The sequence below is a fragment of the Protopterus annectens genome, chromosome 4.part0 (genome assembly GCF_019279795.1).
Source record: "Protopterus annectens isolate FY-2018-M chromosome 4.part0, PAN1.0, whole genome shotgun sequence".
NCBI classification, from domain to species: Eukaryota; Metazoa; Chordata; order Ceratodontiformes; family Protopteridae; genus Protopterus; species Protopterus annectens.
The window spans coordinates 552,776,605-552,797,761 of record NC_056733.1 but is presented as its reverse complement, the minus strand read 5'-3'; the positions used below and the strand labels follow the sequence as shown (position 1 = coordinate 552,797,761).

The 21,157-nt window shown below is 37.2% G+C and overlaps 1 protein-coding gene across 1 annotated transcript in view; it reads left to right on the top strand.

The window, feature by feature from the left end:
* The window catches only part of GRK3 (G protein-coupled receptor kinase 3), a 2,112,642-nt gene that overhangs the window by 1,743,586 nt on the left and 347,899 nt on the right, over window positions 1-21,157 (top strand). The window contains exon 14 of the mRNA XM_044068485.1: window positions 9,754-9,820. Within this exon, the coding sequence (XP_043924420.1) occupies window positions 9,754-9,820 (67 nt within the window). The remainder of the gene's footprint in view (window positions 1-9,753; window positions 9,821-21,157) is intronic.

Sequence of the window (21,157 nt, the reverse complement as noted above, 5' to 3'; positions counted from 1 at the left end):
TGTTTTTGGCAGAGGGAGGTAAATGGCCTGTCTGCATTTCAAAAGCTCAATTAGTGGGATGTATTTTCTCTTATCATATATGTGGGCTATAAAAATCAGGTTGATCAGTATTAGAAATATATCGATAAAGTTGCTGACAAGTGTAGAACGATATGATAACTTGGGACAGACACAACTATTTTTGAGGAATTACAACAAAGTAATTTTAATGGAAATTATAGGTTCCTATCATGTAGTCGAACTTTTACAAGTTCAAACCACATATGGTCGTGACCATAAGTTCGAATTTGTAAAAGTTTGAGCATTTGAATGGAAATCTCTGTAAGCGGAGGTTTCCATTCACTTCAAAGTGGTGAGCTGGTATATTTAAGCAGCAGGGGGTGTGGGGTGTGCAGGGGGGTTTGCCCCCTGCTTACAACAAGTTATTGTTTTGTACGTTGTGTAGTTATTTTTTATTACATAGTCGAAGTTCTGTAATTTCAAACATAATGGTTCGACCATTAGGTGTTCGGAGTTACGGAACTTCGACTATGTAATATAGACCTGGAAATTACACAAATGACTCTATATCTGATGTAACTGAATCCATACCTGAGAACTGTTTTCAATTTACTAAGATGGTTTACTCTCTGGAAGAGATAGGAGGTAGCTGTCTCGCCTAGAAGATGATTACACAATTAATATATTTTATAAAGTACATTTCTTGAGAGGCTAGTAGTCAAATTGTCTTCTAGAAATATTGTTGGTGCTATTGTCCATATAATAAATCCTGGTGGGAGAAAGTATCTCAAATAATAAAAAGCATATTAAGCAAATATATCAGGAAGTCTCTAGAATTAACTATGATTTTGTTTCAATGGACTTTGAAGAAGAAAGATTTTAAGGCAGTCCATGTTGCAAGTATTTCTACTAAGATAACCACATTACTTTGCTGGAGCCAGAAAATTACAGAATGGTGGTTGAACTTCTTATTCACCCTCAAGATGGACAGATATATGATATACTTTGTAGAAGAGTGTTTAAATCCTCCATGGTCTGATTTCCAGTGGTAGTGTGTAGTCTATTATGAAGAGTTATTATGTGAAATTATTTTTTTTCTGAAAAATCAAGGTATAGTTGCTGAAAATGACTTTTTGATGTGCTCCGTATGGTATATCAAATTGTCTAAATTAATTTTATGGGTTCTTCATGATCACAACTATTTTAAATAACAAAAACTTTGAGAAAACAAAGTTTAACAACTGTTCAAGCTGCTGGTGGCTTTCAACTTTTTATTTTAAAGCGGAGTGACAAGAACGCAAATATTTAGGGCCAAATGCCACAAGCGAGGGGACACATTTTAATTTTAGCTACAGTCTGCCTTAACAGACATTTTCTGAAGGGTAAGCCATCTTTAATTGGAATAAACAGATTGCCTTTGTTACTATTAGCAACACAGATATTTCACAAATGTAAACTTTTACAAGTTATAGAGCAAAGATCTGACCCAAAATCGGGCTCAACCCTCACACGTCATGGCCACTTGAGAGCTACTTTTCTTCTGTCTAACATTTGTGTGCAGAGTAAGGTGAGTTACAGTTCTCAAAGCTGGCAGGTTGTTTCTCACCCAGTTCCATGCTGACAGCAGGCATAAAACTGCAGCATGTGTGATAGTGTGACATTCTCTAGTAACAGAAAAGTTTATATGTAAATATCTCTCTGAAAACAAGCCTGTTATCTGTGATACTTATTTATGATACTTATTATAATGAGTTAATTATTATTTCTTGATTTTGAAGTATAGTCAGTGCTTCCATGTGTTACAATGTACCATTTTCATAGGTTTATAAGTGTGTAGCTAATTTCTAGGCAGACAGTAAGTCTAGATAAACACTGAAAAGATTATTCATGTATATTTACTTATTTTTTCAACAGATGCCTGGAAAGGAAAGCTCCAAACAATAATGTACAGTATTTCTCTAAATTATTCATTGTAGTATACAAATCATAGGGAAAGAAAACACAGTTTATAAAAGAATAGTGTACAGAAAAGTAATAGTTAATCTGCGTTAGTTTCAGTAATTTCAGATTAATATTATTTTATCAGCATTTCTTCAGAGTAGGCTCAGCTTGGTTATGAGTTAGCCAAAGCATGCTAAACATTTACATTGAGTAACAGTGTAGGTGGGGAGTGGTGGCCAGAATAAAAATGTATTTATGGGGGAGCAGACAGAATGACTGTTAATTGAGCTGAGGGTGGAAGTAGTTATGCTGTAGTGTAGGGGATTTTAGGATTAACATGGTGTGGAAGGTCAGGCACAGTATCAAGTACCTTGCAGATGCCTTTTTAGTTTTGGTTTGAAGATCTGTAAGCTTTTGACTATTTTTGTAGTGATTGTGAGTTTATTCTGAAGGTCAGCAATTTGTATGGAAAATAGGGATCACCATGATTGTTCGTTGCTGTTGAAGTATTAAGTAGCAGATGGCCTGAAGGGGTGTGCAGCAATGAAGGTATTTGAAAAAGGATGGAGTCCTTGTAGGCTGGATTAGGATTTTGTAAATTATTTTTGTATATCAGAGATGAAGCAGTTTAGAATTTCTAGCCAGCTGAACTGTTTAAGAGATATGTAGTTGTGAGTCCCACAGAAAGTATTAGTTGCAAATTTGGCAGCATCTTCATAACATTGCTCTAACTTGGATAATTGATTTAGGCATAAGTTGGAGAAATACAGACTAGTTGGCAATACATTTGTGGAGGCTGTCATTATTCAGAAATTGGTTTACTCTGTATAGCATTCCTATCCTGTGATGAGTTTTTTGAACTGCATACAGTATATGGAGATCAAATTTTAGGCTATCATCATTTGCAATTTCCTGTCCACTCACATAGTGTGAATTTAAACATAGTAGGAGTGTGATTTTATCTGATGTGCAGCAAGAATGGGGATGGGTTGCAGTGTGTGTCATGCCAGCAGGTCCTGTTTGTATGCCAGTTTGGCTAAGGTTTTTTTGTTGTAGGCATTTGTGGTGCTGCTGGTTTTGTGGAGCTGAACAAGGCCTTTTGTAGGATAGATATCATCACACAAACAACTGTATGAGATGAGGCATAACAATAGGTTGTATTTTTACCCACTAGCTTAATGAGCCCAGCCCAATATTTTTTTGTTTTTGTTAGGAATGTCCAATGCTTCTCTAGTTATAAACAGCCTTTTGAGAGATGCATGCTGGAGGACACATTGCATACAGAAGTAGGTCTACTGAGGGATATACAGAGAGAGAAACTAAGACTTCCATGGACATAGTGTGCCATTATAGGTTCATAGGTTCATAGATTACTACTAGGCTACCTGGCCTAGTGGGCCAATTTAAGCCTAGCCAATTACTCCATGTGAGAATCAAACCCTGCACCCTGTGTTTATAAGGTCAATACTTAACCATTATGCCAACCTCCCCAAAATCAAACCTTGTACCATCTATCTCTGAGGTTAACACCTTAACCATTATAACATTGTAAAATGTTTTTTGCTAGATAGAAAGATTTTGTAACCATGAATGACACATGGTAATCAGAGAATTTTTCTTTATCAGCAAATATGCCCAAAACGACAAGAACAGTTTTAAATGGGAGGTGTGTTTTGTTTGGTATGAGCTAGAAAAGCCTAACTACCAACTATAATAACTGTACATTTTTTGGACTGAGTTTGCACCTATGGTTATTACACCAGGCGTAGCCAGGGCTGGTGAATGCTTAACTGGAGTATATGCATGAGAGTATAGGAGTTCACAATGCCTCCCAGTTTGTAGTCATCAGCAAACTCGATAATTGACAGTCCTTTGACTTCTGCATTTTTTTAATGAGGCGATACAACTCTTCTTCAGTCTCCAGATGTTCAGCCTTTCATGCAACCATCTAAACAGTTCCCTTATTTACTCTTTACCATACACACACACACACACACACACACACACACACACACACACACACACACACACACACACACACACAATTTCTTCTTCTCTACAAATCCTTTTCTACAGTAGATTAATATGCGCTCCATTCTTTACCTAAAACCCGTCTGACTTTTTACCAGTTCCATCTTAGTCTAAATATTAAATTCTTTCAGATCTCTCAACGTATCCTTAACTAGCTGGATCTCATCTACAACTTTCTTAACCTTCACTCCAAACGGTCCTCTCTTGCTGAAAACTCTACAGTTGGGTTTCTAGCTTTCTCACCATTTTTATCTTTTTCTCTCCTCGTTTTTCCCCTCAGAGTCATTAGTCTTGCCTTCCATCCTGCCTTTATTCCTTTCCATTCCCTGCCATGCATTCTCATTTTGTCTCATGCATTGTCATACAACATTATTGCCACCATATCCTCCATTTAATAAAGTTTCTGAACTTGTGGTTCCATCTCCAGTTCTCATCTTCATTTCTGGCACTTTCTATCCATCTTAACCATAACAGGGTATGCTAGACCCCTCTCTGCCAACTCCCATTCCTCATGATTCCCTCAGTAACTTACTGTCAACCAATATCTTATCCTTTGTTTGCCAACCTGTTTTCTACCATCCCCTGAAAATACATATCCACAATCCAGCCCACCTTTTTCCACTAATACATTTACAACCTGCAAAATCCTCATCCTTGATTTTATTATTTTCTGATACTGTTTTGGAACTCTGTGGCCCCAAGAAATCACTTTGTGGGTCTGAAACCATATATAAATCCCCAGGTATAATCTGACTCCCCTTTAGCCTCAATCTATTTGCCCTGTCAGCTGCAGCAGAATGTCTGCCTTGTCATTCTTTCCACCACCCTTCTATCTTCTCATTTTCGGTGTTCAGATTCATTGATGCTGCTCTTTTTGTGTAATCAAAATACCCAATTCTCTGTCTCACTTGTTGCGAGATTAAATCCTGTCCTTTTAAGCGCACCACATTCTAACCTTACTTCCTTTTTCTTTGATTATATTTCTTGCAGGAATGCAATCTCTATGCCCTCCATTAACAAATTCAACAAACACCATTACCCTTGGATTAGATTGTCACTTCTGTCTGGGATTTCATGTTCTTTTCCATCTCTCCTCCTGCTTTCGCATCCTGTTGCTGCTTAACCAGAGATAGGACTACAGGTCTCTTTGGAGGGAACCAGGAACTCACCTACCCCCTAGCAGTGTGCAGTTCAGTCCACTGCTGTTCATCTTCTTTGCAACAGCCTGCTCCATTTAGCTGCTATCTCATCCCAAAATGTCCTTTCGCCTAAGTAATTCCCTCTTATCGCTGCTTATTCCCATTTGCCATACTCTTGCCTTTGATTAATCCACCTCTTCTGCCTTGACTTCCAAATGCTCCTTTTTTATTGCCTATGTCCAGATCATGGTATAATCTTATCTCTCCAAAAAACATTTATGGTTGCTTAATCCATCATCCACACAGAAATTAATGGGAAAACTTATATTTATCTTATGAACCCTTTGTTTAACCCAATGAAATCCATCTGTAGTTTTCTTTATATCTACAGCAGTCCAGCCTTATAAATTCTCATCCCACCTAACAGGTCAATAAATAAACCCTCTCAAAGTCATGCTATCATATTAACATTTTGTGCTTCATTTATACATCTTTTACTAACAAAAAAGCAGTACAATTTTAATTTCAGTTTGTTAGAGTAAAGTAATTCAAACTTTCATGCAGTTATAAGTAGAACAGAACACTTATTTGCATGTACAGAGATTTGAGCTCTTTTCCCATTGTCTTTTATTGCATCTCCATAAAAGACAGATGACCTAAATTTTAGACATACTTTAGTCTATGACTTACTGTTGTATAGTTTTAAGTGATGTTAAACACCGACATCAGGCATGATCTCAGATACCCAAAACTCCAACTGTCAACTGCAAGTCTGTGTACAGAATTCACATTCCCCCCCCACTCGTACATCTAATTCAGAGCTTTGCAAGCAACAAATTATAAACAATGAGTGATATGATCTTTGATTATTAACCTTACTTTCTAGCATGTGTCCAGAGTTTGTTCCTTCATTTTTGTTTTTTTTTTAATTCTCCTTGAGAAAGTGCAAGTAATTCTTCCCACTTCTGTCATCAGTCAAAATCCAACAACTTTATTAACTGCCTTTTATACTGTGACATCTCAATCCTATGGATACTATCAAGCAACCATGTACAATTCAGAAAAGAAGACCTTTGTGTAGCATCATTGGAAGAGATAAAAGCGCACTCCAGGCTTCTATATACTTTATCTGCTGGCATGTGTTACATCTTTTCTTGCTTTATTCCAGTGATGCTCCTAACATTCAATTTTTCTACTGGTCATTTTAACAGTGGTGAACACTCATCTCTTCTATTGTCATCACCCATAATTTTCGCAAGCCAATATCCTCTTCTCATATTCCTTGAGGCTTTCTCCTCCTCTTCAAGGAACTCCGACTCCCTCAGCTTGAAAACGATCCTTTTGAAATGGAAATAGGCAATGTTTGCTAAATGGCCCAAAGAATTTTAAAGTAAAACAGACTGCAGTAAACCAAAAAGACTACAAGAAATAATCTAATTATGCAAACTATTCCAAGAAGTTCAAAATAGTCACAGAACAGCTGTACCTGACAGTTCTTGCAGGGTTATCCTGCCCTTATATTCCTCCCAGATGACATCTGTTACTTTCTGCTCCTAGTTTTAGTGTCATAGATCATAGGATTGTTAGAATTTCAGGGCAACTGAGTTATGCAATTATTTACTCCTTGCTAGTAGCAACCCTCAAACTGAGCCCCTTCTGCTGAGAAGAGCTTGGTCAGTCAAGCTGGGGCTGAATTTGTGAATACCCATCGATTTCCCATTTAAAGAAGATAATATAACACACAGTTTAACACACACTGGTTATACTCTTGATGATTACAGAGAAATTAGTCTGATATGTATCCTGGGGAAGTGTTCTGAGAGGGAAATACTCTTACCATTTAAGCATATGTTTAGATTCTCTAGTGATCTATGCCAACATGGTTTTATATCAGGAAGATCAAGTCTGTCTAATTTGATGAATGTCTATGAACATACAGAAAGCGTATTGGACAGATGAAGTTTATCTGGATCTGGATAAGGCCTTTGATTCAGTTTCAAATTCTGTTATACTGAGTAGAATATATATATGAATGTGTTTGTAAAGAGATGGGTAGGTCAGAAAAGCAGAGCTAACATTAAGAAAATAAACTTTCAAAAGTGTCCATTAAATAAGGGGTTGTTTTTTGATCCTCTGTTGTTTGGATTGCTTATGAGTGATTGCCCAACATCTAAGCAAATTTATTTGAATAAAGTTGTGGAGGATTTAAAAGTTGGAAGCATAATAACTGATTCAGTAGATCATCAGTTTTTGCAAAACTATCTGGACAAGATAACCACATGCATACAGCAAAAAGGCATAAATGTTACCAACAGTAAATGTTCAACTGTGCACGTTGGTGTTACCAGTAATTGTTATCCATGACCCTTGTTTTTCGGTTAAACAAATAAAGGATTTAGGTGTAATTGTTGATTCATCTCTTGCTTTTGATTATGATGTGAATTATTTTATTAGGGAATACTGTGAACTAACAAAGATATTTTAGGACCTTTACTTCTATGGAAAGTGATGTTATGGTTGTTATTTTCTGCCAGCATTTGCTCCATGACTGAATGTTGCAGTGGCTTTTTAGTGCTGGGATCTCATAGCTGGCTAAGCCTGAGTGTGTTCAAAGAATATCTACCAGACATACAGTTAGATGTGAATCCTTATCATATGTATAGAGACTTGAAAACGTATCACTTTACTCAATAGCTTATAGGCTGTTAAGAGCCAATTAAATTTTGGTGTGTAATCATATAAGGATGAAGGGTTTTATGCAATGCTGGGAGTCAATTTTGCAAATCATGGTTTAAATATTAGGAATAATAATTTATTAGTTATCTTATCTAGTGTCAATTCGAAACTGATGTCTTTATTTTTTCATTTCAGGGCTGGTAGATTATGGAATAGTCTACCTACAGAAATACAATGATCTATATTAGATGAACGAAAGTTCATCTTAGCGAACGTTCACATGAGTGAAAATCCAGGAACTCAAAACTGCAATTGTGGGAGGCTGCACCCCCCACACCCCCCGCTAAATATATATTCCAACTCTGAGATCACACTACAGTGAGGAAAGGGCAAATATTCCCATCTTCACTGTACCACAATCTCACAATTGTGGTTTCGAGTTCCACAATTTTTGCTCATGTGAGCATTCGCTAAGATGAACTTTCGTTCATCTAATATAGACCCAAATACAATGTGCAAATAATTTACTGATGATTAAGTCTTCATTAAACATATGGTTTAAGAACTTGCTATATGGAACAAAGTTTAAACTAAAGCAAACCCTTAAATAGCCTGCTTAGGTACTGTGATTGAATCTTTGAACTACTGAATCATTTAATTTGCAGTGGAAGTCTGTTCCAGAGGTAGGAAATGCACTATCTAATGAGTCAATCTAGCCACCTAATCTAATTTACCTGTTGGTAAAGACTTACATCTCTGATTCTTGTACTTGCTTTATGGAGATACAAAAGGTCTAGCACTATCCCTAATGGTTTGGAAGGCAAAGCACAAATCCTCTCTCAGAAGTCTATATGGTACAGAAAACAGGGACAATGCTTCCCATCTTTCCTCACAACACAGGTTTTTTAAGCCAGTGCTCTTCTTAGTTAGAAACCGCGGGGGTATCTCTGCTTGATATGTCTAGTGAGGTATGTCCCACAGAGACTACTGTCATGTCAGGGCTGCCTTATCCATAGGTGAGTTAGGAAGGAGGTGAGGAAACTTGGGAAGAGATTTTCTGTCGGCATTATTAATGCTATCTTACACTCAAGTAATTTTTCTGGGGTGCCTCACTAGGCAGAGCTGATGTCATGTGCATCACCACATGTAACAACAGTCTGCTCCAGCTTATTGTCTAATGATAATTTTTTTTTTATCAGAAATCTGTCTTGTGATCATGATGTATTCTCACTGTTAGGGGTGTACCAAATCAGAGAAAGAAATCCCACCCCCTTCCTTACAAAAGGGATGAGTCAGAAAAATGTCCTCCTCTGCACCTTACCCTCACTTATGTCTCTACCACATGAGCTGCTACATGATCTCAGCTCATCCGGCAAGAAGTTGAGCCTCCAATCCATTATGGCAGGCTGTTGCACACTAACTACGATGCCTTTATCGTACAGTATCATACCACATCATCTTCTTCTGCATGATGCACAATGAGAGGCACTCATGTGGCTCCTGTATGCCCATCTGAATGGAAGTGGCACAATACGAGAACAAATGGAAATCTAATAGGCCTTTTGGAAAAGCTCTTGGAAGTCTTCAAGTCATATGTAGCTAGGAATTCTTCAAGTCATATGGAGCTAAGAAATGTTTTGAATACAAATGCTGACAGAGATGTTCACTTGGGTAGATGAAAGTATTCCAGTCCAGAGGGAAAAAAACTGTATTTTTTTGAATAAGAGTTCATTATATTTAGTGCATGCATCATTGATATTGCATTACTATAAATGTGTATTCATAACAACAAAAAAGACATTTTATAGTGTTAAAGAGGAATATTTTAATAGATAAAGATGGTGATGGGTAATCTTAATGAGTCAAATGGATATTATTTAATAGAGTTTATGTTTCCATATGTCAGTGCTTCATGACAGTTTGTTTTTCAGATCATTAATAAATCTACTTCTTTTCTTGTTTGCAGTCACAGCCCTTTCAGGCAACACAAAACCAAAGACAAGCATGAGATTGATCGTATGACACTCACTATGGTAAGGATAATTACTAGTCATATTAATTACATCTGACATTTCCCTGCTTTTCAATCTAATTACCTGTGTGACAGATTTTCAAGATAATATGTTTCTGATGCGCTTCAGTTTCGGTGTTTCTTATTAGTTAAATTGAATTGTGGTTTCTTCATTTCTAATTATTTTCAGAGTTCAGTCTTCACCCACTTTCAGAAGCACAGCTAGGGTGGGGTGATAGGGAGCAGCTGTCCCAGGTGCAGGGTGTCAGGTAGTACAACTGGGAAATGGAAATGAATGCTGATAGTACATTAGTGATTGGAGCTAAAGCACTACAGCGCTCAGTTGTATTATTTAAACTATAGTAAGGCACTTGTTACATTTGTAGCAAGTAACTTGCTACAATTTAAAGAACTTTTGTTTTTTTGCTTCCATGAATGTAGACATGGCTTTTTTGCATTTGAGGTGAGCAGCCAAAGATAGCCAGGTGGAAGAATGGCCATTTTTCATAGGTTCATAGTTTAGTACTAAGCTAACTGCCCTTGCGAACCATTTTAAGCCTAGCTAATTATCCCTTGTGAGACTCAAACCCTGCACCTTGTGTTTGTAAAGCAAACACCTTAGCCATTAAGCCATTCTCCCAAAGTCATGGTCCTAAAGTCTAATTTGAGCAGCATAGACATGGACACCTGACTTGCTGACATGCATCAGAGGTGAGGAGCAATAGCTGCTCATCCTTTAGGGGCAACATGGCAGGATTACCTGCAGTGTGCTTCTTTCTTCACTCTTTTAACCTTACGTCACATAATTTCCCATTTTCTTTAGAATACCACTAAAAACTCCTGTTGTCCACCTTGGCAGTAAAACTTGATAATAAAATCAAAACTTTAATAAAAAAGAATATAACATAAAACAAGCAGTCCTCAGTCTTCTGATAAGTGCTTTCGGCAAATATGCCTTCCTCAGATCGTAAAAAAGGACTGTTCAGCTCATTCATCTGTGACATGCCCTTGTTGTAAACCAAAAGGAGGCAGCTCTACATAATTGGACTTTTTTGTTAACTTCATCAACGAGAGCACAGGTTTTCTAGAGTTTGTGGTCAAACACTCTTCGGAGACCATAGAATTTCTGGATGTAAAGATCCATCTACACCCTGATAGAGGTATCAGTACAGGAATTTATAAAAAAGAAACCTGGAGAAATCATTATCTGCATAGGGGGAGTATGCACCCGGGACATATCTTTGATAACATCTTTGAGAATCAGATCTTAAGAACTTCAAGATTATGTACTGAGAATAAAGACTTTGTAGCAGAACAGAGAAATATTGAGACGTATTTAAGTAAAAGATCTTATAAATGAAAGAATTTAAGACTGAAGCATGACCTACAGGAATTAAGGAGAGGAAAGGGACGTCCCTACTTCTCTGAACCTACATCGAGTCATCATGAGAGTCTAGATTTTAAAACTCAATCACAGCAACTTAAATGTTTTTTAACATACACTGCTGACAATAAGCAAGTATGTGAAGTTATTAGGAAGTTTTGGCCAGTATTGACAACTGATGACAAAATAAAAGACATTGTAGGGGAACAGCCTAGATTCCTATATAAGAATAAGAAGAATTTGAAACGTCTCATTTGCAACAAAGATGGTTTTGAAAGAAATAGGCCCAATTTTAAAAGAAAGGGCAGTTTCAAATGCCTGAGATGCAAAGCTTGCAACTCCTTTGACAGCTCCAATACTTTTGTACATCCATACTCCAGGCAACAGTACAATTTTAATGTTTATGCTGATTGTACTAGTTCCCACATTATATACTTAGCGACTTGCTGCCAATGTAGTGCTTTCTATGTTGGCAAAACAGATCAACGTCTTAAGGAACGTATCCTTAGACATTTAAAGGACATCAAACAGAAAGATCTCAATAATGCCTTAGCAGCCCATATAGTACAGTATCCTTCTCATCGCTTTGTATTTAAGGCCATAGAGGCAGTCTGTCAGACCACAAGAGGAGACAATGTTCATAATCGCACAGAGTTAAGGGAAACATGCTGGATAATTAATTTAAGAGCGAACAGATTACCAGGCTTGAATACCATTGTGCCATTAAAACCTGCGCTTAGGAATACAAGGAATACGATCAGTAAGCTTACTTGAATGTCGCTTCATTCATATAATGTATTCACATACATAGCTACTAGTTTCCTCATATACAATCTAACAGTAAAAAGAAATACTGCACCTTTAATTATAATGAAGGAAATTATACCTCTTTGCTAGCTGGCCTCCTTTTGGTTTGCAACAAGGGCATGTCACAGATGAATGGCTGTGATGCCTTATAAATACAAAAGCTGAACAGTCCTTTTTTACGATCTGAGGAAGGCATATTTGCTGAAAGCGCTTATTGGAAGACTGAGGACTGCTTGTTTTATGTTATATTCTTTTTTTTTATTAAAGTTTTGATTTTATTATCAAGTTTTACTGCCGTAGTGGACAACAGGAGTTTTTAGTAGTGTTTGCCTTTTCTTTTCCTCATTGTTGTCCTTCACAGTGTAAGAAAGTTTTTTTTACCTATTTTCTTTAGAATATGTTGCTGTTTGTCTGACTTATTCATGCATTTTGATTTATACTTACTGTGCCTTATATTTACTGAATTATTGAAATATACAGGGGTGAAGGGATGGCTATATATTTATCTATGTGTGTGTGTGTGTGTGTGTGTGTGTGTGTGTGTGTGTGTGTGTGTGTGTGTGTATATATATATATATATATATATATATATATATATATATATATATATATATATATGAGAACACCAAAATCAATGATATTACAACAAGGCAATCCATATAAAACACTGATGTAACTCAAATAGGAACTTTAATAAAATAGTAAGACTTAAAAACTTACAAAAACTTATAAAACTGGCAGATAAACGCTTTCAAGTACAAGATTACCCTTCATCTGATCTGTTAAACTAATCAGTGATGTCAAAATTAAAAAAAAACTTTCAACCAATCAGCATTAGTGCTTCAGCTTCCACCCCTTAAGGGCGGGTTTCAGTGGGAATTATGAGTTTAAACCAGGATATGTGTGTGTGTGCTTGGAACCTTCCTATTCATTTCATTTCTGTAAGTTGCAAGTGATTATTATTATGACCACCTCTCTACTGTTCAGATACCACTTGTAATATTCTACAAAAAGAACTTGTGTCCATTTGATTCATGCACGTTTCACCAGGGGATTTTTAAAAATCTTACAAAAGGATATCACTGATATGCTTAGATATCCTTTCATTAAACTGTCTCACAGTCTTATGTAGCCAAGTGCACCAAATTTTTAGTAGTACAATCAGCATACAGCTTCGGTATAAACGTACAATTACTAACTGGCTGTTTGAAATCTTGTTCTTTATATATATATACTTGCAGTTAGAACAACAATGACATGGATAGGTTTCTTTCCTGCTGGACTGTATCTTTACAGTTTCTTTATGTTTAAAACTGAAGATTTGCTTAAGATTGCGACTGTTCTTAAAGGCAAAATGTGGTCTGTTTCCAACAATCTCTTTAATCGTCTCATCCGATGTAAGGATCTTCCAGTTAGCTTCAATGATGTCTCATACATACTTAATGTCACTCATATAAGGCAGAACAACACGACTAACTTTCTCCACTTGTGGCCTCTTTTTCATCTGTTCAGAACTCTGTTGGGGTGGGTGTCCTTCTAATACAAATTGGGTCTCCCTTGTTGCCCACATACGGCCCTGACTTTCTGTTGTCCCTTAGCAATCTGTGTATCATAGCCTGCATGTTGAAAAAATGTCCCCATTCTTAATACTTCTTCAAGAAAACCATCTTCCCTAGTACTTAAACTGGATCTGTGAGCAGCTGTGCTTCAACTGTACTAGAGTAAGTATGCTGGGGGTGCATACTTGAGCTTACCAAATAATTATTCTTCCAAGTTTTCTTATGGTGCAATTGTGTATCAATCTTACCACAGTTATGCTATGTAGGACTCACTTCATACATGTCTGCATGCTGTTAACACAGAACAGTTTTCACTGACCTGATGTCTTGTTTAACTGACTTGTAGAGTTAGTTGCAGATTTATTCCGAGGCAGTTAAAATCTGACATAGGTGACAACAAAGATGCAGCAACTAAACATTGCAGTCTTTACCAGATGACAGTAATTAAAATAATTACACCATACATGGTTAGATCGTGGTAATAAAAAAATAATTTAAACTGTTTAGGGATGTGACTGTGAAAGATTTTCTATTGCTTTGCCTGATTTGATCATAAACATGCTTTTCATGCAAGCAATCTCCAATGAGTTTGTGTAATTTTTCCATAAGTGGACTGATGTCCTCTTGTGGATCCCTATCAGTTGATTGCATTTCAGAAACTCAAACAGAAATCCCAAAGAGACTGGATGACAAAGTGTTTGAAAACATGAAGGTTTTGAATGGAGATCACAGTACAGTGAGGATCAAGAAGTTTACCCTTTTCCTCACTGTAGTGCGATCGTGGATTTGGTATATATAATTTGCAAGGGGTGTGGGGGGATCCAGGGAGGCTTTCCCCCTGCAAAAAACATAAAAAAGTAGATTTTTTGCGTCTATATTACATAATCAAACTTTTAAAATTTCGAACGTCATATGATCGAACATTCAAAAGTTTGAAAAATGTAATAAAAAAAAATAAACCAAAGAAAAAACCTACCTGAACGGTTTAAGCTGTGCCCCCACCACACACCCCCACTCTTTAAATATACCAATTCCGAGATTGCACTACAGTGCAGAAAATGTAAATCTTCCCATTCCACACTATATGGAGATCTCCTTTGAAATGTTCGAACTTTTAAAAGTTTGATCAGATGGTGTCGACCATATGATGTTCGAACATTTAAGAGTTCGACAACGTGATATAGACCCAGATTTTTTTTGTGTGTTTGAGAGTTCAGAAACTCAGTTATCCGGTGTCTTCGGAATTTCCACTTGAGTTTCTGAAATTTAATCACCTGATAGGGATCTCCTTTTGCATAATGTTACCTTGCTACTCAAAGAAAAAAATCATGATCTTCCAAAATGGTTGCACACTGATCAACAGCTTAATTTCAGCTCTCCCAGTGGAAAAAAAGAAAATGAGAGGTAGGGGCCAGTAACTCTGCCAGATTTAGTAAATTCTGTTATTGTCTAATAGGTACACTGCTTGTATGCCAGCAAAGAAGAAACTTAAGAGAGCCTGAAAGAAAATCAACAAAAAAAGGTGAAGAGAAAACATTGACTAGGAAGAATCCTGTGGCTGTTCAGCAAAAAGCAGTTCAGGCAACATATTTGGTGCAAGACATGGCTTCCTATAATGTAGAGTTAAAATAAATCAGATGTGCTCAGAGCTAATTAAAATAAACAGAACAACAAAGGAGTGTATCAATTCAAACAACAAAAGGCTGGAAAACAATAGAAGAGGCTTTAAATAGCTATTCAGATGAACTGATAAAACTGCAAAAATCAGAAGTCAAAATGAAGAAAAGTCTCACTGAGTACAAGACTGCTCAAGGAGAACTGTTTCCAAAACTGGTAGAGTTAAATGACAGAGCATGCAGGGCAAACCTTAGATTTTCTGCTGTACCAGAAAAACTGGAAAGAACAGACTGTATTCATTTTAAGAATGAACAAATAAGCCATAAGATAACTGACTTCAACCATGACACTTTCAATAACTATATCTTCACTATCAATTGGTCCTTCCTCTTTGACATCTTTCTTGACGAAGCTGTGATCCAATTCAACTCCATCTTTTTAAACACTCTTAACTCCCTTGCCCCTTCTAGAATTATCAGAGTCAAATCACACTACTCCACCTGGTTCACCAAGATAACCCCATCTCTCATCCACAATAGACATTCTGCTTGGAAACTCTGGCTAAAAACTAAATCTCTCATACACTACCAAAAATACAGAGAACTACGTAATCTGACTAAAAACACATAAACACTGATAAAATAAACTTCTACCACACACTTGTAACTGCCCATACTAGTAATCCCAAAAAAATCTGGCACTCAGTCAACCAAATTCTCCACCCATGAAACCCCTCTACACCAAATTCTTGCATCAATAACTCTCCCCTAGAAATGGCTTCTATCTTTAATACTTATGTTATCAATACCTTATGCAAACTTATGCCTTTCTCCAAACCTACTTATCTGTCACCTCCCAGTACACACTCACAACTTAACTCACCATTCTTTTTAAGTTCAATACCCACTAGCTACATAAAGAAGCTTCTTAACAAATTTAACAATGCTCCCCTTCAGCTGACAACTTACCTCCACTATTCTTAAAGGTAGCTGCCAATTCCATCGCATACCCAGTATCCATCCACATTAACTGCTCTATCTGTGAATCTACCATCTCAACTCTTTGGAAGAAATGCTACGTCATACTTATCTACAAAGGTGGGAACTCTGTAGAACTCTCTTATTACTACCCAATTGCCATACTGTCTCCTCTCTCCAAAATTCTAGAGCACTGTGTCCATAAACAATTTCTATCTTATCTAATGTAAGAAAACCTCATCTCCCTTACCCAGCATGACACCAGAGTACCACTACTGCTTTTATCTCCTTTACAAACTCCATCTCGCTAGCAAGAGACAGTAATAAGCCAGTGTCCTGCCTCTTCCTACACCTTTCCAAAGCCTTTGACACTGTCTCCCATTCCATTCTCCTTTCTAAACTAACACAACTCGGCCTCTCTCCTACAACTATTTCCTGGTTTATCAGCTACCTCACTAACAGACAGCAATCAGTCAAATGGCTCTCTGCCCTATCTCCATTTCTCCCCACAAAGATCAGTGTCCCACAAAGCTCTATTCATGGCCCCCTTCTTTTTAATACATATACTAACCATCTTCACACTTCTTCCCTTACACAGTATGAAGACCACTCCACTATAATCACTTTTCCGGACAATCTCTCCAATCTGCTTTCCTTTACTCAAACCTCCTTTAACCTCACTGAAACCTAGCTAAGTAATCATAATCTTATCCTTAACCCTAACAAGGTAAAACGTCCCTATTCCTACCCAAATCTCTCAGTCATCTTAAATCCTCTTTCACCATCTCTTCCTTAAACAATACAATCATCTCTACTGATCATCGCACAAAGCTGCTTGGCACAATCATTGATGATCAGCTTAAATGCAGTCTCCATGTACAGGACTGTGTAAAGAAAACCCACCAAAAGCTCAGCATGCTGTATAGAAAACAAACGTTCCTTACCCATAAATCCAGAATCTCACTTGCTCAGGCTTATCTCCTTCCTAACCTCTTGTATTTCTCTCAAGGTCTTACTAACTTACAGTCCACTCTTCTATCTAAACTTGATACGACAGATAACAACATAGCCAGATTTGCTACAAACTTGTCTCCAAAATCTCATCACTGTCTTGCACTCCAGAATCTCATCTGGTTAGAATTTCCTAACCAATACCTATTTTCTTAACTTCTCATAATCCAGAGCACTGTGTCCATAAACAATTTCTATCTTATCTAATGTAAGAAAACCTCATCTCCCTTACCCAGCATGACACCAGAGTACCACTACTGCTTTTATCTCCTTTACAAACTCCATCTCGCTAGCAAGAGACAGTAATAAGCCAGTGTCCTGCCTCTTCCTACACCTTTCCAAAGCCTTTGACACTGTCTCCCATTCCATTCTCCTTTCTAAACTAACACAACTCGGCCTCTCTCCTACAACTATTTCCTGGTTTATCAGCTACCTCACTAACAGACAGCAATCAGTCAAATGGCTCTCTGCCCTATCTCCATTTCTCCCCACAAAGATCAGTGTCCCACAAAGCTCTATTCATGGCCCCCTTCTTTTTAATACATATACTAACCATCTTCACACTTCTTCCCTTACACAGTATGAAGACCACTCCACTATAATCACTTTTCCGGACAATCTCTCCAATCTGCTTTCCTTTACTCAAACCTCCTTTAACCTCACTGAAACCTAGCTAAGTAATCATAATCTTATCCTTAACCCTAACAAGGTAAAACGTCCCCTATTCCTACCCAAATCTCTCAGTCATCTTAAATCCTCTTTCACCATCTCTTCCTTAAACAATACAATCATCTCTACTGATCATCGCACAAAGCTGCTTGGCACAATCATTGATGATCAGCTTAAATGCAGTCTCCATGTACAGGACTGTGTAAAGAAAACCCACCAAAAGCTCAGCATGCTGTATAGAAAACAAACGTTCCTTACCCATAAATCCAGAATCTCACTTGCTCAGGCTTATCTCCTTCCTAACCTCTTGTATTTCTCTCAAGGTCTTACTAACTTACAGTCCACTCTTCTATCTAAACTTGATACGACAGATAACAACATAGCCAGATTTGCTACAAACTTGTCTCCAAAATCTCATCACTGTCTTGCACTCCAGAATCTCATCTGGTTAGAATTTCCTAACCAATACCTATTTTCTTTTCTTAACTTTTTATTAACTTCTATTTATTTTCTTAACTTCTCATAATCCACACCATTCTAAATAAACCCTCCTTCTGCCCTAGCATATTTTCTCTTGTCTCCCTTTATTCCCCTCCATGCCTCCTTAGAAACTCAGACCAACATTTCTTACAGATTCATAAACCAAAAAAAAAAAAAAAAAAAAAATAGGTAAAAACCTATATTCCTATCTTCCTGCTCTCTCTTGGAATAAGCTTCCCTTGGCGCTTAGAAACATCACCCATGCACAAGAATATAAGACAGCTTTCAGATTTATCTACACAGCTCTAAGATTTATCTTTGTAATCATCCCACCTAAAATTTTTTCCTCCCTGCTTCCTACCATTCCCTCCTTTTCTCCCCTTCTCTTTTCCTCTACCTTTTCTTTCCTCTCCTCCACCTACATTCTCCTTAAACGCTCAAACTATTCTAACTTCCTGTACATTAAAACAACCCTCTACTACTCTCCTCCCAATCCCTTTAATTTCTGCCTCAGTAATCCTATACCTTTCTTCTCTGCCCACTCCTCTACCTTTCTGTTTCATTTTCATTTTTCCCTTTTAGCTTACACTTGACAAATCATCTTCTAAGTCTCTACTGCTGGACCACTATTAACTAGGTCCTCAACATCTCTGCAACCTTTGCTTAGGCCAAAATTTTCTTCTTTACTCACTACTAACTTGATATCCCATTTTCAACTACATCTTGTCTTGAAAACCAATATGCTACCTATTAATCTTTGTAAGCTATACACATTATTGTATTTTTATTCTAACCTATTATTCTTTACTTTGAACATCCTGCCTGTACAATCTATCCATAGAAGTGTATTTTCATCTTATATAATTTATTTTGTAAACCTGTCTGTTTTTTTTGTACCACAAATGTTTTGTCTTGTATTACTTGTCCTCTAAATCGAATTTTTGTATAATTTATGTATACATTTTTTCACTATGGTGATTTTCTCTTTGGGCCTCCACTGATAAAGGGCATAAGCTCAGACAGACTAACCCAGTTAACAAATGTCAAATAAATAATAATGAATAATTAAATAAATAAATTGCACTGGTATTCCACAGCAGGATTTTTTATTGAAAAGCCGCATTGTGTCCATACTCCAAACCTGGCCATTTGAAAGCAGTCAAGATCTGTATTAGTAAAGATGCAGTCATACCAACAGAAATAATTAATCCTGACAAAACTGTGGCAGAAGGGCAAAGTATTAAAGATTGGAGACAGTGTAGTGTTTGTGGAAAGCTGTTGTGTTCAGCTATCTTCATAATATTTTTCCTGGAGGATCAAATCATTTTTTCATGAAGAACAGGCTAAGGAGAAAATGCAAAACTTTGTCCAACAACAAAATTGAGCCAACAAACAGAAGGGGACTCTGTTTTTTTATTCTTCTGATAATAAAGCTCATAGAGACACTTTGCCAGTGAAACCTTTTCCAGTGTTTCAAAGAAAAATACTTTTGAGATACAAAAGTGCTCAGGAATTGACTAAAAGAATTAGAAGTTCCTTGGACTTGAACAAGAGTGTGGGGTTGGGAAATGAAGATGAACAGGAAGAAGACCAAGTATGAGATTATAAAGCATCAATCACATTTGTGAACTAGGACTTTGCAAAACAAAAGGAGAAAGATTGGACTTTTACTGACTTTTTTAAACTTATGGGAGACAGAAATGTGTATACCCCACTTCATGTCATTAATGTTTGAAAGTACACTAAGGAGAAAGGTAAAAGAAAATAAAAGTAATTGTAAGTAAAACTGTGATGTCCCTGCTCTGGGCCAGTAATCAAGGAGTCACGATCCTCACCATGGACACTGGTGAGGGAAGTTCACTTGGAACAAAAATAGACACATGCAGTATTTACAGATGCAGCTCAGTCTTGGGGATGGGTTTCCCTCTCTCTCTATCACTCTCTCTCTCTCCAGACCCCAAATAAGACTCACCAGTAATATGGCTGTAGAGTTGAGTCCCCAGCCGAGTGTTCCAAGCCAAGTCCTCCACAACCCTCTCTGTGAAACTGATGCTCTGTGTCCCCACTCCAAATAGCTAAATCATTCACTCTGAGATTTGATTTTCACACATGCACATGCACGCACACACACACACACACACACACACACACACACACACACACACACACACACACACACACACACACACACACATGCACGCACACACGCACGCACACACACACACACACACACACACACCTTGAAAAAGGCTGGCACAGCTTTACCAGCTAGGCCTGATTTGCCCAGGGTATAAGGTAGATATTGCTACCAGAATACTCCAAAGCCAGTTACACTAAGGCTTCTAACAGGGTACTGAGTAAAATTAATAATAATACAAATGATAGTTTTGACCAATGCAGCAAGGCTTTCAGGAATGGCCACAGTGTCACCAAATATAAGTACTCTTAAAGGTTAAAATATTCTCTAAAAGACCAGCCACAAAGAAAAGTTTAAATATATTTAATAATAAATAATAAAAGAAAATGGAAATACTAAATATCTATTTATAATAAACACCAGAGTTTCATTCCAGGAAATATTAAATGTACCACAGATGGAAAGGTTCACACACTTACAGGAAATACAATACTTAACTAATCTCACTATATTTTCCTGATTGATCTAAAGAATTACTGTTTCCTATTTACTTAATACAGGAAGGCAAGATGAAGTGGGTGAGTGGTCTTGTCATTTCCAAAACAGAGTGCCCTGAGACTTCTGTCTCATCTGGTATTAAAACAGCTGGATTTCAGAATGACATCACATACATCTGGTCATCTGACTGGTTCTGGCAGTACCTCCTTTACTAGAAACT